Here is a 14,319-nt window from a genome sequence, read left to right as displayed (position 1 = left end):
TTGACTAGCTACTGCTATAGTCCATATCAATCGTAAGCGTGGCATTACGCGTGAAATAAAAGTTAAGGTTTCTTTTGAAAGGAGTCGACGAAGAATGAAAACACGTAAACCGTTCCATCATGGGCAGCGTGGATAAGTGAAAAGGGCGGGGGTAAATGGACCAAGGTGGGAAAAAGCAATCAGATAGGATAGAAATTGACCGGACGGGAAATAGCGCCCCGAGCCTATCCCCACGAAAGCTCTCCGACACCCCGGTTGAGGAAAAAGAGACGGGAGGTTTTCTTTTTTTTAAAGGTCGAGTTTCATCTTAGACGACCACCCAACTAGAGAAGAAGGGGAAGAAGAATGGGATATCATCATCATGAATTGGCTACCTCGAACGCACCAGCTTATTTGAAGACGTGGCCGTCAGCGAAGGGGTACTCCTTGCCGTCGATGACGACGGGGACATCCCAAGCCCACTGGTCCTCAATGAGCTTGCGGTCCTCGGGGTTGGTGTGGTCGAGCTTGCGGAACTCGTAGCTCTCCCAGTCGGGGCCAACCTCGAAAGCAGGCTTGAACTCCTGGCCACGGACCAGGAAGACACCCTGGATGACGCAGTCGTAGTTGGAACCGTAGACACCCTGGGCACCGAAGAGGTACTTGCGGGAAGCCTCAAGACGGGCGTGGAAACCACCGATCAGGTTGTTGGCCATGAAGGTAAGCTTCAGCTCGTTGTTGTACTTGTAGTTAACGGACCAGAGGGAGTACTCCTCGGGCTTGTAGTTCTGCCAGAACCAGGGCAGAGCAGTGGGGCGGGTATCCTCGTTGGAGTACTGGCGCTTCCACTCGTCAAGGACGAACTCGGGGCGGCCAAGAGCCTCAAGGGGGTGCTTGGGCTTCTTCTCCTCGGCGGGCTTGGGCTCAGCGGGGGCAGCGGGGGCAGCCTCCTTCTTGGGCTTCTCCTCCTTCTTGGGGGGAGTGTACTTGATGCACTCCTCGGCGAAGACGGGGTTCTCGACGACAGCCTTGAAAGCGGGCTGGTTGACAATGGTCTTGTACCAGCGGGTGATGGCAACGTTCTCGTCACGGAACTTCTTGTCCAGGACGGTAGCGAAGGCACGGGTGAGGAGAGCGGCAGTGAAGAAATCAGCCAGGGAGATGCGCTCGCCAACGAGGAAGGTGTTGGCAGTGAGGTGGGTGTTGAGAACGCCAGCGTTCTTCACAGCAGCCTTGGCAGCATCCTCGACGTTCTTCTTGTTGTAGGGGTCGAGGCCCAAGAGAGGGCGAGTCCAGGCACCGAAGCGGGGGAGGAGCTCGGAGTTGGCGAAGGACAACCAACGGAGGATGGAAGCATAGTCCTGCTTGGTCTTACCCAAGAGGGTGGTCTTCTCGTTCTGGGAGGTGACTATTATTCGAGTCAGCATAAGATGTCCAACGAACGACAATTGCGTGATCATCAAATAATCAAAACGAAATCTCTTCACCACCCCACAAAAGTGGGGTAAGGGATGATTTTTCAGAGTCAAACGTTATCAACATTATTTTATTATTACCAGTTCTGACAGGGATAACTTGAAATAAAATGCTCATCATAAAACAAACGAAATTGCAACGCGCAAGGCGTAAGTTGGCAGAACGTACCGTAGACAGCGATGGCGATGACCTCGGAAAGAGTGAAGCCGTTGGCACCCTCGAAGGCGGGGATCTTGCCAAGGGGGCTCAGCTTGCGGTACTCAGCAGACTGGTTGAAAGCAGCAGCAGAGTTAGACTCAGTCTGGACCAGCTCAAGCTCAACATCGTTGGCCTTAGCCGCGACGAGGCAGGCAATGGTGCGACCGTTCTCCTAGGGAGTCTGTCAGCCAGGTGTTCTCAGCAGGTAGTAAAAAGGAAGCTATTCCAATCCCTGTGAAGGGTAGAAACAACTTCCTAAACACAGGCAGAAACACATACAGGGTAACCGTAGAGCTTTCCGAAGGCCATTGTGAAGGATGTGTGGGAGGAAGATGGAGAGGGGAAAGAGAAAAGGGAAGAAGAAGAAGAGAAGAAAAGGGAGGGGAAAAGAAAAAAAAGGCGGCGGCAGCTGTCGAGGGGCTCGAAACAAATTTGTGCGAATCAGACCGCTTCGGCGCCGGAGCAACCTTTGCTGCCGTGGGCACGTGATCTCTCCGGCGAAAAACCTCAGGATAGCAAGAAGTTGAAGGTCAGGCGAATCTTGTCGGTTGGGTCGTTGGTGTTCTTCGTCCTCCTTTCTCCCTCCTCCCAATCGCCCTTTTTTCTTACCTCATCTCCCCCAGGCTTCCCTTTGCCAGCCGGTCTGCAGCATCATGGCCTGGCAAAGCCCCAATGGCCTTGTGCACGCCATGCACTCCATCCGTCGAACTGCTCAATTGCGGCCTTTTCTCCAGCGCTCCGTGATCTCCGCATCATCCCCGGTCTCCTCTCCCTCCACGCCGGCTCTCCTCCAGCAATGCAAGAATGTCCGCAGCTATGCGACAGAACTCCAACCCGTTGCTGCCCCTCCCATTGAGTTCTCCCAATTCCGAACCAAGCCCGCCCGCATTATCCCCGTGTCGCCGGCCTACTTCTCCGGCAGTCCCAAGTTCTTCGACCACATGCTGAAGCTGGAAGCCCTTCTGGCCAAGTATGCCTCGTTACCTACGGTGTCTCCCAGTGAAGCCCCCAGGATGGCCTGGTTCAAGCTGCTTCAGTTCCGTGATGCCGTGGGCGAGCCCGTCCCGACCAAGAAGTACAAGGGCCTCATCAAGCTCTTGCAGCGTCTCAACCGCATTGACCCCACGGTTGCCCCGGAGGAAGTGCGTACAGCTCTCAACTTCTTCCTCCGTCCCGGTAACCCGTACGGAAATAAGCCCGCTCCCAGCACCGTGGATCAACAGGGCAAGGCTCGTGGCAAGGGCAAGCGCAAGGCGTCCTCGGCGGTGGTGCACCTTGTTGAGGGTGAGGGTGAAGTGTTGGTGAACGGAAAGACGTTGAACGAGGCGTTCCCTCGTCTACATGACCGTGAGAGTGCCGTCTGGCCTCTTCGGTGTACGTCACGGCTCGACAAGTATAACGTATGGGCTACCGTTCGCGGTGGAGGAGTGACCGGCCAGGCGGAGGCTATTACACTGGCTGTTGCACGGGCTCTGCTGGTTCACGAACCTGCTCTTAAGCCTATCCTGCGGAAGGGTACGTATCTCCGACTCCCGACGAATTGGGCAATGGTGCGAATAATTGCTGACCGATTAATTTGCTTACAGCTGGTGTGGTTACCGTGGATGCCCGTCGTGTGGAGAGAAAGAAGCCCGGTCATGTCAAGGCCCGCAAGATGCCCACTTGGGTCAAGCGGTGAAAGCACACCTGCCTATCTTACGCCCAACTTCTTTCTTCCCTCCCTCTGTATTTTTTTTACCTATCCCCCCCTTCTCTGGCCTTTGGAGGGATTGTTTCTCTACCTGTTCATGTTTGTCCCTTTTTTTCCCCCCTTTAATTTCCTTGGTTGTATTATTCCACTTGGCCTTGTGATTCTCGACGAAAGTATATCCTGTATTGCAAGCATCTCAACCCGGTGTCACGAGGATTCGTTTCAGGACACGACACTGCATGTTCTCGGCGACAAGCATGTAACTATTGGCGTTGAACAATTGAACCGAAACTATAGTGTAGACCATCCTGTGCAACGGAGGGTGTTGAGCATGATTGGACGAGGTAGAAATGCCCCGTTGACTATCTAAGAGGATTATCCGAGGGTGACTTGTTTGTCCAACAGTACTTGGGGGATTGTGGTCAAGGAAAATGATTCTCTTTCCTCCGGCCGTCTTGTCCACCACCCCCACCTCCCCCCCCAGACAAAGGGGGTAGCTTTGGGGGGAGGAAGAAGGGGAAGTTGTTGGACACCAGGACGGCCAGACCCATGGTCGACATGGGGGAAATGTAAAAGGGGGGAAGGGAACCACAACGAGACCAAAATGTACATAGTATAGCTAGTATTCTACAGTAGGTGCAAACACCGTTAGCCTTTAGAGAAAAAGGGCGCCGAAGATCATATTACCAGAACGAAAACGTCCCAAGCTAGTAGTACGGAGTAGTAGTTCACCCTCCTAGCTAGCGAGATTTATGATCGCCTAGATAGGTTTTGCGGAATCCAATCCAGCCTGATAATAGTAGTAGCGACCAGAATCTCTCGTTACACAGGGAGCCCCAAGCGGTCGGTAGTGTCGAATCCCAGGACGCGACTATTCATAACGTGGCGCGCTCCATTGATTGGGGAGTGGGAAGAAGGGAGGATGATGTTGAGCTTGACGGCACTCTGTTCCTTCCACTTCCTTTCCTCTTTTCCAAAAGAGGAGACAGGCTGGAACCTGATGGTGGTAACACAGAAGGCGAAGCGAGGCTCCAGATCATGAATGGGATGAGCCTTTTCTTTTCTTTTCTTTTTTTTTTTCTTTCTTTCTTTCTTTCTTTCTTTCTTTCTTTCTTTCTACTCCCGGGGCCCGGACGACGCGATAGGAAGGTATAGTATACGCCCGGATCTTTTCATCGAATGGGTGTGGTTGGTTGTGTCGTCATCCGTTCGATTGGGAATTCCCTCCATCATGATTGGGGCGAGCATCTATCTGCCTGCTGCTGTTGCCGTCATGGCCAGCGTCATCTTACGCCCTTGTGTCTCGGGAAGTCATGGGATCCTGAAAGTGACTCTATTGGACGATGCGATCGAGATCTCAAACTAAGAGTATTCGTCAGGGTGTGGCGGAAGAGGGGAGCAACAGGTTAGTTGGGCGACCAATTGGACAAGGTGGAAGCCGGACAGACGGCGCAGACATCGGTCTGCGCGGACCTATGGGGTGAAAGAGGAATAGAGCTGCCTTGGTGATGCTGATAGTAATCGATAATACTGCTGACTATATCGGAGGAATTGTGAAGGGGAAATGAGGGAAGTGGTCTTGTATGTGTGTGTGTGTGTGTGTGTGTGGACATGAGCACACCGCCGATGTGCGAACCAGGTGGAGATAATAGGCCAACCCATAATCGCATTATGACCCCTTCGCAGATAGGTCGATAATTGGAATTCATTGTTTCCATTATTCACCAGACCATTCCAGCTCTACCAATGGGTGTGTTTATTAATCATGCGCATGCACTTTGTGTAGACAAGCTTCCGATTGATACCGAAGAGCTGGCATCTCCAGATATCGCCGAAATTAGCGGCGTATAGGGCGCCTTACTATACTGCTGTACTTGCCTGCTTGATTGTAATTAACTAACTAGCCCCCCGAGTCAGCGGCTTTAAAGAAATAGTGACAGGACACTCGGATCCACGGCTGGCACGAGGAGCAGCTGTCAGAACAAGCACGAGGCAAGCCCATCGAATGTCGCCTGTTCCATTGTCCTGGACTTGACGATCATCATTGAATAGCCACTAAAAGGATGTGATGGTCGATTGATGACTGCGATCCCGAAATCTAGTGTGAGAGTGGTGAGGCTGGACCCGCCTCACTTTCATTCTCTTGAACCTTGGATTTCATGTCCCAGGAACTCCGTATATCCCTCAAGATGACTCGGACCCATGATTTGGAATCTCCTTACGTGGAGACACCGTACTTTCTGCGCGTGCGTGGGGATCACGGCCCCCAGGTCTGGCTTGAGTTTCTGACAGGCCCTAAAAGCGGCGCCGGCTCTTCGGACGCCGTTCTAGTGCACGCCGGGCTCTTCCCTGTCATGCCCTACCACTTAGCGCTCCGCTGGTGCAGGTAGTGCGAACATAACAAACAAAATACATGACAGATAACAATTGGTAAATAGAACGGAATACTTCTGAGCCATAATAAGAAAAGGAAAAGGAATAAGGTCAGACAGCCCGGTTTCCTTGCGCTGCAGACTAAAGTTAGCTTGCTCCAATTGCAGTGCTGCAGATCCCCCCTGTTGCTCCCGACAAGCGTGGCCTCCATTGGTCGCTGGAGGTGCACGACCTTCCCAGCAGGCCGGAAGGTGTGCGACCCGGCAGCTTAGCCAGGCACGGCACGATCATTGACTTTAGCCATCGATCGAGCGACTTGAGTGGCTGTAGGGAGATCCTTGATTAGAATGGGACCAAGCAGAGGTCTGCAACAATCGACAGAAAGTCCTGCGAAACCTGGACCGTGCTGGGAGGTGGTAGCTGGCCGGCTGCATGATGCAAAGACCATTATTTTCCCGACCCAGTACTCCATACTTACGACTATACTGCTTGGGGCATCACAATTCGTTGCGTTAAAGCATCTTGGTACACGATAATGCACTGATTGATCCACCATCCAGCTCCCCGGTGTCGTCTAATCCCAGAAAGCGGTTCTTCCCGTGGTTCTAAGCCGATCTTCGTAAAGCTCAGTGGTCATGGCGGTGGGTTTCCGTGGAACCGGACCGCAAAAGTAGTACTGCTTCTTGCCTTGTTCTGAGTGTTCCTTCGGCTGCTTTCCAATATACTTTTTTTTTTGTTCTGTTCCTTTTCAAGCCAGATGGGCGTAGATCTCCCCAGCTTGCGAACCCCGATCCAGAAGACTGGTACACGGTTCGGTGCATGGACCAGAAGCCGATCACTCAAATAGCGTTTCGGGAGGGCTTAAAGTTGACTTTAAAGGCTGTTCGGGGAAGTCGGCCCAGCAGGTGGGAATCAATCAATTGATCAATCGATCCATTGAGTATGGAGTGAGGGGATGGATCCTTGAATTTGGAATGAGGACCGGGGAATCTCAGTAGTGTTGGAAAGTGAGAAGTTGAGGTTAGCCTAGACGGCCTTAGTCCCTGACTAGTAGGTACTAAATAGTACTTGGAGGATCCATACCTGGGTCAGTACATTATGTATGACTATGTAGCTATGGGTCGTCCCCCCTGGCGGCAATCAACCTTAATCGGATGCTCTAGAAAAGAATCAGAGGGACAGCAGGCAGCGAGATGAAGAAGTGTTGGCAGGGTGCATGAACGGATGTAGTGTGATATGAGGGATGTAGATGCTACTGAGTCGCGTTCGAGCAGGTACTTTCAACCCCGAATAGCCCCGCGCCTCGTGTCTGACTGATCTTCAGCACGATTTCAAAGTTCCTTGGCTCCCAGCTTTTTTTTTTCCTTTTTCTTTTTCTTTTCTTTTCTTTTTTTTTTTTTTCTTTCTTAGTTTCTTTTCGCAGGAATGCGATGGATCTGAGGCGGCTCCTGTGGGGGCCACCATCGTAACTATGAAGTGATCCTAGTGATCCTCCCACTCGCTCCACATACTCTCTTACTCTCTCTCACTCTCACTCTCTCACCTTTCTGTCTCAGCACCACCCACCATCCCGTAAACTTCTCGCATCCTTTGACCATCGTCCCGGTGGATTGGTCCGCAGAAGGAATATGAGCTGATCAGTTAGTTCAGCAGAGGGAGCCATTCTGGGTTCGAACCATTGACTGATACCCGTTTTGGGACATAGTGCGTCCCATTTGGATGGATCAGTCAGTTTCCTAGCCGCGGTGGGGGATTTTTTGGGGAAGAAAAAGAGGAGGGGATTATCCAAGGAAGATGAAGTGAAATAATGAAAAGAAAAGGGGGAGTGGAAGAATCAACCACGCAAACAAGCATGCTTTGCTCTTTCTTCTGCTTCTGCTTATTCTTTTCCTCCTTCTGTTGTTACTGTTACTGTCGTTGTCAGAAATCGAATTAGGCTCACCAAACCAATCTATTTGTGACCAAAACACAAACATCCCCTAACCTTTTTAACCTAAATCTTCACATAAAATATGACAAAATACAAAATATGGAAATTTCAAGAATAAAAGCTATCGTTTTCAAAAATTATTGTTCATCAAATCTAAATGTCATTCAGTCTCCACTCATATTCGGAGAAATAAAAATATTTGAATAAAATGAAATAAATAAAAATGATAATAAAAAAAGCCACTGCAGGGAAATGGCAGGAGGGAAAATGAAGAAAAAGAAAAAAAGAAAAAAATAAACCCTCCTGCATCTGGTTTGATTGCTGGTTTAGTCTGCGCTCCCTCGTTTCTTTTTCCTCCATCCCAGGGTTTTTTTACCATCTCGGTGGGCTTCGTTTGTTTTTCGCCCTCGTTTCTCGCGCGTTCTAGTCATTGCTGATGTCTTATTCGTTTCTTTCTTTTTTTTCGGGTCTGCAAGTCCCTCGGATGGGTCCATTATGTGCGCGTGAAGGAGGGTCTCTCAGCCTGTCTCTTGGGCTGTTCGGTGCCCACTGGGGGAAAACCAACTAGAAGCATGACTGACTGACTGGACTGACTGACTGATTCGGACTCAACCTGATTCGGCCTGATCTGATCTGATCTGACCCGACTTGATACTGGCAACACCTATTTTTTTTTCTGTTTCATGGTTTCCTGCTGTCCATCCCGACTAACCTGATCGACCGGCCCCAGAGGCTTTCCAATAATTCCCTGCGGATCTTCCGGCCAGTTGCTGTTCCATCAGCCTGGTTTGCTCGATGCTATAAGTAATCCGTGCATCCCAATCCTCTCCCGGTCCGCTGGTCCCCCACTTCTCCCCTCCTCACTTGGCCTCGTTCATCTTCTCTTTCGTCGTCGTCGACGTTGTCTTCTTCTTCTCCTTCTTCTTCTTCTCTCTCCTCCTCTGTCCCTTGTGTATTCTTGGATTAGAAGATCAAAAGTTGTCCCTAGTCAGTACTGGTCTTCAACAGTGATCTGGGGCATAATCGTATCCCAAGTCCCTCCCTTGTCGACCCCACTAGGCCCCCAGTTCCTGGCATCATCCTATCAGTCTTGGTCCTCGTCTCGTGGACTATTCTATATCGGACTTCTCTTCCTCCCTTTGAGTGGGTTAGAAATAACCCCTCCTTTCGCTTGTCCTCCCCCCCGCGCCATCCCAGTCTTCACATAGATCGAACCCGGGCGGTGCGATTCATACCCAGTTCAAGGGTTAAACAACCGTCTAGAACAGATTTCTGGCTTTTTTGCAAGGTGCGCACATCATCTAAAATAAACACATATCCCCTACTGGTACATATCTGCACTCCTGTGGTTTTGCGACGACTAATCGGTGGGTGACTATCTAGATCGCGTGCGCTGGTTGTACCCGCGTCCCTGCGCTGAAGTGAAACCGTGAGACCCTCCGCGCGCTTACCTGCGATTCTTGTTGGCTTGGATCTCAATTCCTTGCTAGCAGGAAAAGCCACCGAGCGAATAAGCTAGAACATCCCACCTCCTACTCAAAGAAACAGCCGATCGCTGCCTCCCGCCAAGCTGGAATCCTACGTGAGCCCGCCGCTCTCCCCACTCGCGCATTGGTCTCTCGGCCTCGATCCAGTGCGTGGGGGTATGGATGGCGAGATCCGGCGCATGAAGCAGCATGATCCTCACACCCGCTTTGCGACCAGAGCTGGCATGTCCCGCCGCGCGGCGGATCGCTTCAGGCAGACCGGGGTGTCATCCACAAGGGGAGATCCCTCTCAGGCTACCGGGCGTCCTCGAGTGCCCACGTACCTGGACTATGCATACACCGACACTTCCTTTCAAGGCGGTTCGCTGCAGGGGGATGAGTTGCAATCATACACGCCGACGTTGCGCGACCAACAGCGCCAGCATCAGCCGGTACACCAGCCGTTAGCTCCTTATGACTCCGACATGGTATACAACCTCAGCCAGCAGGACCCGGGACAAGCCCCGTACGAGCTCGTCCCACCATACCCGTCACGGCAATCTGCAGCGATGGAAGCACTGTCTAGTCAGTTTGGTGTTTCACAATATTTCCCTCCAAATGAACCGACGGCCACAGGGGTACCGGCCATGGGTCCGCCCTACCTGTCATCGCAGCTCCCTTTGTCCGCTTATAACCAAGCCAGCGCCATTGGACGCTCGAGCGCTCCGCACGTCTTTCCTGCAGCTATGGCCGAACTGACTCCGGTGGGAGCGTCTGGACGTTTGGAGCAGCCTCCGTCGCCGTCGCAGCAACAACAACAACAGCAGCAGCAGCAGCAACAACAACAACAACAACACTTACAATCACCGTCCCGGGTGGGGTCCGAGTCAACTGGGTTGAAGGAAGCGTATGCCCAGTTCCAACGAGCATTGCGTGAGACATTTGATAGTACGCGCGCCGGCCGATTGGTAGAGGCTAGTAGATCACTCTTGGAAATCTCCGAGTGGCTTGTGACTAATGCGCGGGAGCTCGGTATGTCCCCTTAGCGTTTTCACCGATTCCCACGCCAATGGGTTTCCTTACCCACCCTTCCCCCCTCTTTAGCTCCTGGCCCGGTCACTACCTGCATATACTTAAAAAAGCATGGTACTTGATTCGCACTCGCTCGACGCACAGGGCGAGACCAGAGCTTGAGCGACTAGATTGTGAACCTTGAGGCTAATATTCGAGTCTTCTCATTAGGTATCCTTCGGGATGATCAAATGCTACATGCGGATCGACTTCAGATTTGGAATGATTTCAATATTTGTTGGCTAGCGGTATGCCAGAAGCAGAAAGATCTTGCCCAGGAACTGCTGCAAACCGGTCGCCAGCCGCCCCAAACTAGTCTCCTCAGTGGCGACGCGATGGACAATATGGGTAAGGAGCTGATCCAATTCTGCGATCGGATGGAGCCCCATGGGCTAGTTGATTACCAAATGGGCATTTGGGAGGAGGAGATCCTTTCCAGTAGGTTACTCTTCTCTCAAAAACTTTCTTCCCAAATATACCGTGAAGGGTTTCTCACACGCTTGACAGTCATGGGCCAATGTCTGGATATTGTCGAAGGCCGACCGGACGTATTTCGCTCCCAAACTGCGTCGCGATGACGGGCATTCAAGCCCTAACAACCTGGGGGCGCGCATAACCGAGTTGCAAGCTGGACGGACGCCTGGCGCAGACTCGGCTGGATCGTACTTTTGTGATGGTGGCGGGCTTTAGGGCCCCTAACGCAGGGACTAGTTTAGTCTAGTGTGGGTGGGAGCAAAGCCAACCCGACGCCCAGCGCGGACTATCGATTGATAGATCGCGGCGTCCGAGTAAGCCTCGCCACGACTCGTGGCTTACGACTTTTCCTTGGTCTTCTTTTTCCTCTTTCGTTTCCTTGACCAGGCCGTCGGTAACCCCCCCAAAGTTCTCTTCCACAGTTTTGGGTACGTCGGGCGTGTTCAGGCACCGCCCCCACTCCATGCTGGCCTCTCGTGTCAGATCATTTCCCGGCTCAGGATTCCACCCTATTGGCAGGGAAGAAATTGGGTATGACAGCTGAGGGAAAGAGAGTGGAATGAAAAAAAGAAAAATTACAAACAAACAAAAAAATATCTGAGAAACCAACAGGGCGCTACTTGTTCTCCCGTCGGCGTTTGAAGGGTTATGAACTCTCCACATCTTTGTTTCGCATTTAGGGGGGCAAAGATCAGGTCGGGCGCAATGAGGTTTCAGGACATAGACCTGGAATGAGGTTTGGACTGCTTTACTTGGTTGGGATAAAGATTGTTGGCAGCTGTGTGTGACACTATGTGATGGCTTAAGTGCGGCTGAACCGGACCGGATCCTGCGACCAGAGATTCATTCTTCTTACTATCTTCGGTCAAACCCCGAGTAGTGATGGATGGATGCCCGACGACGATGGACAATCAGGCCTTGTGACCGGGGCTGAGGTTCTCGATTGTTCTACCGTTTCATTGAGAGCCTGGCATCGCCTCAACGGATCGGATGGAAGGGATTTCAATTCCTTGTACGATAGTGTCCTCTTTTCATTTGTGTTGATTTCCTTTGTATTAGTTAAGGCTTTAAGATACCCAACTTAGTAGTTATAATAAAACCTATTATTAGTACTTAGTACCTATGAGCAACAACCTCCTAAATCTAGCTTGCAGCCCAACCATCCTATCAACGGCACTTGAGAAACAAACAAACAGAACAAGAAGGAAGTAAGATTAGATTTTGCAGACGCACCCCAGCAAGCAAGTAAGCAAGCAAGCAAGGCACGACATGCACATCGACGTACATATGCAGCGTGAGATCATCATACAATCAATAACCACGTAGTACTTCATGCAAGGTACTTCCTTTCCTTCCTTCCTTCCTTGAGTCCTTCGCTCATAGAATCGTCAAAGAATCATACTCGTCATATATTCGCAGGGATTGACCCGAATATGATCCATGATCAAGGAAGAGCTGCAGTAGTGGAAAACTTTATAGCCCCGTTACATACATACATACATGCATACATACATACACACATACATTGTACTTTTGTGTAAGTTATGTTCAGCTGGGGATTGGGGGTCGTCGTTGGGCAGTATTATTTATTAGTGGCTGTTGATAGTAGTATCAGTTGGGCAGAAAGTGTGAGATTATAGTGGTTGCTTACTTACTTATTTACTTCGATAGTATAGTTAGGAGGAACGGAGTAGCCTAGCATGCTATGGACGGATCAGGATCGAATGCAGGGGTGTCAGGAAGGTTAGGTACCATTTTAGTTCTATTGGTTCATAATAGTATGGGTTATATATCATGGAATAGGAAGTAGATATATAGTAGCATTTGGTATTTACTAGGAGTTAACTACCAGTAACTGAACTAAGAGAATACACAATATAAAATTCATCGAACTATTGAGCTGGTTTCCGTATTGGGTAGGAGTCAGAAGATTAGGTAGAGAAGTTTATCTCATTACTATCTTGGGAATAGATAGGGAATACGAAGAACTAGTCAATAATATACTTTTGATTTTGAGAAGTGATGTAAATCTGGATAGCTCTGGAGAGTGGATCCTCATACATTATTCTATAGCCCTGAGGCTATAATATAAAATAATACTGCCTGTTACTTTCTACGTACTTGCGAAACTGAAAGCAGGATAAGGATCGTCGTGGTGGTAGTGGTGAAAAGGGTATGGTATTTGTTTCACCCTTCTGAATGTGAATGCATTTCATTCATTTATTTGCTACAGTTCGAATAGTCTCGAATATTATATCTATCTTCAGGAGATACCCTGGATAGTACCACAATTCAGGACCTGGCGTCATCGGAGCAGTCGGAGTAGTAGCAGTAGCAGTGTAATAGCAGTAATTTGTCCGATAGTGTAGCAATGGGACTGTTCGAGATGCTGTTCTAACCCTACATAAAGGTTGCAGACTCGGCCAACTTCTGTAAAGCAATGTCCATACTAGGACCGGAATATTGGACCTCCACTGTTGCGGGTTTTCCTGGGGGCCTTTCGAAAGTGTAAGAGAACTTTGTCCCCAGCACAGGATCAACGATAGGGTCCCGCAACAGCGCAGGAAAATGTATCATATCACATCGCCCCTGCACCGTATATCTACTCGGTTGACTTATGGAAATCTCGGCCAGTGATGGAAATTTGGAAAGGGTCTTTAATAGGACCGCCCAACTTCCAAAATAAATTGTGAAAGACCTGAAACTTATCTTGGTCAAGGTTCGCTTGAAGAAGGCCAGAAGCTTGATCAAATATTGGTCTGAGAATACGTGGTCACGGATCAAATTCAGCTCTTGTAGCCTTAAAGGAGGCCGTGTCATCAAAGACAACTGACACACAAGATGCGCCGAGCATTCGCCGAGGAAAAAATCAATTGTAAGTCGTTGGAGGCTCGTCTCCGCATATTGTATGAGACGTACCACAAAAACAACCTCCCTGGCTTCTTCCACACTGAATCCGAAGGTTAGGGCTTCCAGACTAGGACAGCATGTAGTAAAGAACTTGAAATTTCGGAGGAGGCATTCGTCAACGCGGGACAGGTCGAGCCCGTCCAGTGAAAGGATACTAAGCTCTCGCATTGGGCGCTCTATTGCAATGACAATGCTGAGCAGGATTGTAATTGCATCATCAGGGGTTGTGGCGGAACCATCTGGCGTGTCCCCCTTGATCAGGCCAAAAGAATCGCAATTCACTAGGCGCAATAAGACCTCCTGCCACCGTTGAATAGACTCTTGTGGAACAACAAGGAGTCCGGAGCGGTGATGTTCCCACGTAAGTCCCGATCCTATGATATCATCATCCCTGGTTTCGATATCTAATGATCGGACGAGGAGACACAGTTGTGGATTCTGCGATAGTGCGTCCAGGCTCTGAAGGGAGGTTAGAGACAGGTCTGTTGTTACATGCTCAAGATACTTGCAAAATTGAGGATAGGTCCAGCTGTATATGGCTTTGCAGGTGAGACGGAAAGAACACAGGGCAGAGCAATCCAAGCAAGCGCTGATTAGTAGCAACAGCTCAGGTGGCAGGGTGCAAAGGGGGGAAGAAACAAGCATCGACGGACTCATGATGACTTCTTTGATGGAAGAGGAAGAAAGTCGGCGCTTCAGCAAGACTGAGAGGATAAATCAGTGTAGTTATATACTACTTACTACTGTATATA

The 14,319-nt window shown here is 50.2% G+C and overlaps 5 protein-coding genes across 5 annotated transcripts; 2 read left to right on the top strand and 3 right to left on the bottom strand.

Annotated features, from left to right (window-relative positions):
• Nucleotides 1-389: 389 nt before the first annotated feature.
• On the bottom strand, nt 390-1,962 carry ASPBRDRAFT_132450 (putative translation elongation factor eEF-1 subunit gamma; the record flags this gene model as incomplete). The annotated part of the gene is made up of 3 exons (XM_067618440.1): nt 390-1,387; nt 1,624-1,825; nt 1,933-1,962. 3 exons carry the CDS (start codon nt 1,960-1,962, stop codon nt 390-392), a joined length of 1,230 nt encoding a protein of 409 aa, XP_067476428.1.
• A 344-nt stretch (nt 1,963-2,306) lies between these two features.
• On the top strand, nt 2,307-3,331 carry ASPBRDRAFT_32899 (mitochondrial 37S ribosomal protein uS9m; the record flags this gene model as incomplete). Its single annotated transcript, XM_067623062.1, has 2 exons — nt 2,307-3,168; nt 3,240-3,331. The coding sequence occupies 2 exons, from the start codon at nt 2,307-2,309 to the stop codon at nt 3,329-3,331; spliced, it is 954 nt and encodes a 317-aa protein (XP_067476427.1).
• Nucleotides 3,332-5,532: 2,201 nt separating this feature from the next.
• ASPBRDRAFT_198735 (uncharacterized protein) lies at nt 5,533-10,761 on the top strand (the record flags this gene model as incomplete). The annotated part of the gene is made up of 4 exons (XM_067621235.1): nt 5,533-5,723; nt 9,195-10,144; nt 10,355-10,621; nt 10,691-10,761. The coding sequence occupies 4 exons, from the start codon at nt 5,533-5,535 to the stop codon at nt 10,759-10,761; spliced, it is 1,479 nt and encodes a 492-aa protein (XP_067476426.1).
• A 70-nt stretch (nt 10,762-10,831) lies between these two features.
• Nucleotides 10,832-11,421, bottom strand: ASPBRDRAFT_295785 (uncharacterized protein). Its single transcript, XM_067622676.1, has one exon. The coding sequence runs from the start codon at nt 11,318-11,320 to the stop codon at nt 10,901-10,903; it is 420 nt and encodes a 139-aa protein (XP_067476425.1). The 5' UTR covers nt 11,321-11,421; the 3' UTR covers nt 10,832-10,900.
• A 1,636-nt stretch (nt 11,422-13,057) lies between these two features.
• On the bottom strand, nt 13,058-14,224 carry ASPBRDRAFT_131579 (F-box protein; the record flags this gene model as incomplete). Its single annotated transcript, XM_067618340.1, has 1 exon — nt 13,058-14,224. The coding sequence occupies one exon, from the start codon at nt 14,222-14,224 to the stop codon at nt 13,058-13,060; it is 1,167 nt and encodes a 388-aa protein (XP_067476424.1).
• Nucleotides 14,225-14,319: the final 95 nt, after the last annotated feature.

This window comes from Aspergillus brasiliensis, assembly GCF_001889945.1.
Source record: "Aspergillus brasiliensis CBS 101740 unplaced genomic scaffold ASPBRscaffold_11, whole genome shotgun sequence".
Lineage (NCBI taxonomy): Eukaryota > Fungi > Ascomycota > Eurotiomycetes > Eurotiales > Aspergillaceae > Aspergillus > Aspergillus brasiliensis.
The sequence above is the reverse complement of the archived record's forward strand: the minus strand, read 5'-3'. Positions and strand labels throughout refer to the sequence as shown.

Excerpts from the sequence above, each read along its gene's own strand:
- ASPBRDRAFT_295785 (XM_067622676.1), bottom strand. The coding sequence starts at position 11,320 with ATGTGGAGAGTTCATAACCCTTCAAACGCCGACGGGAGAACAAGTAGC.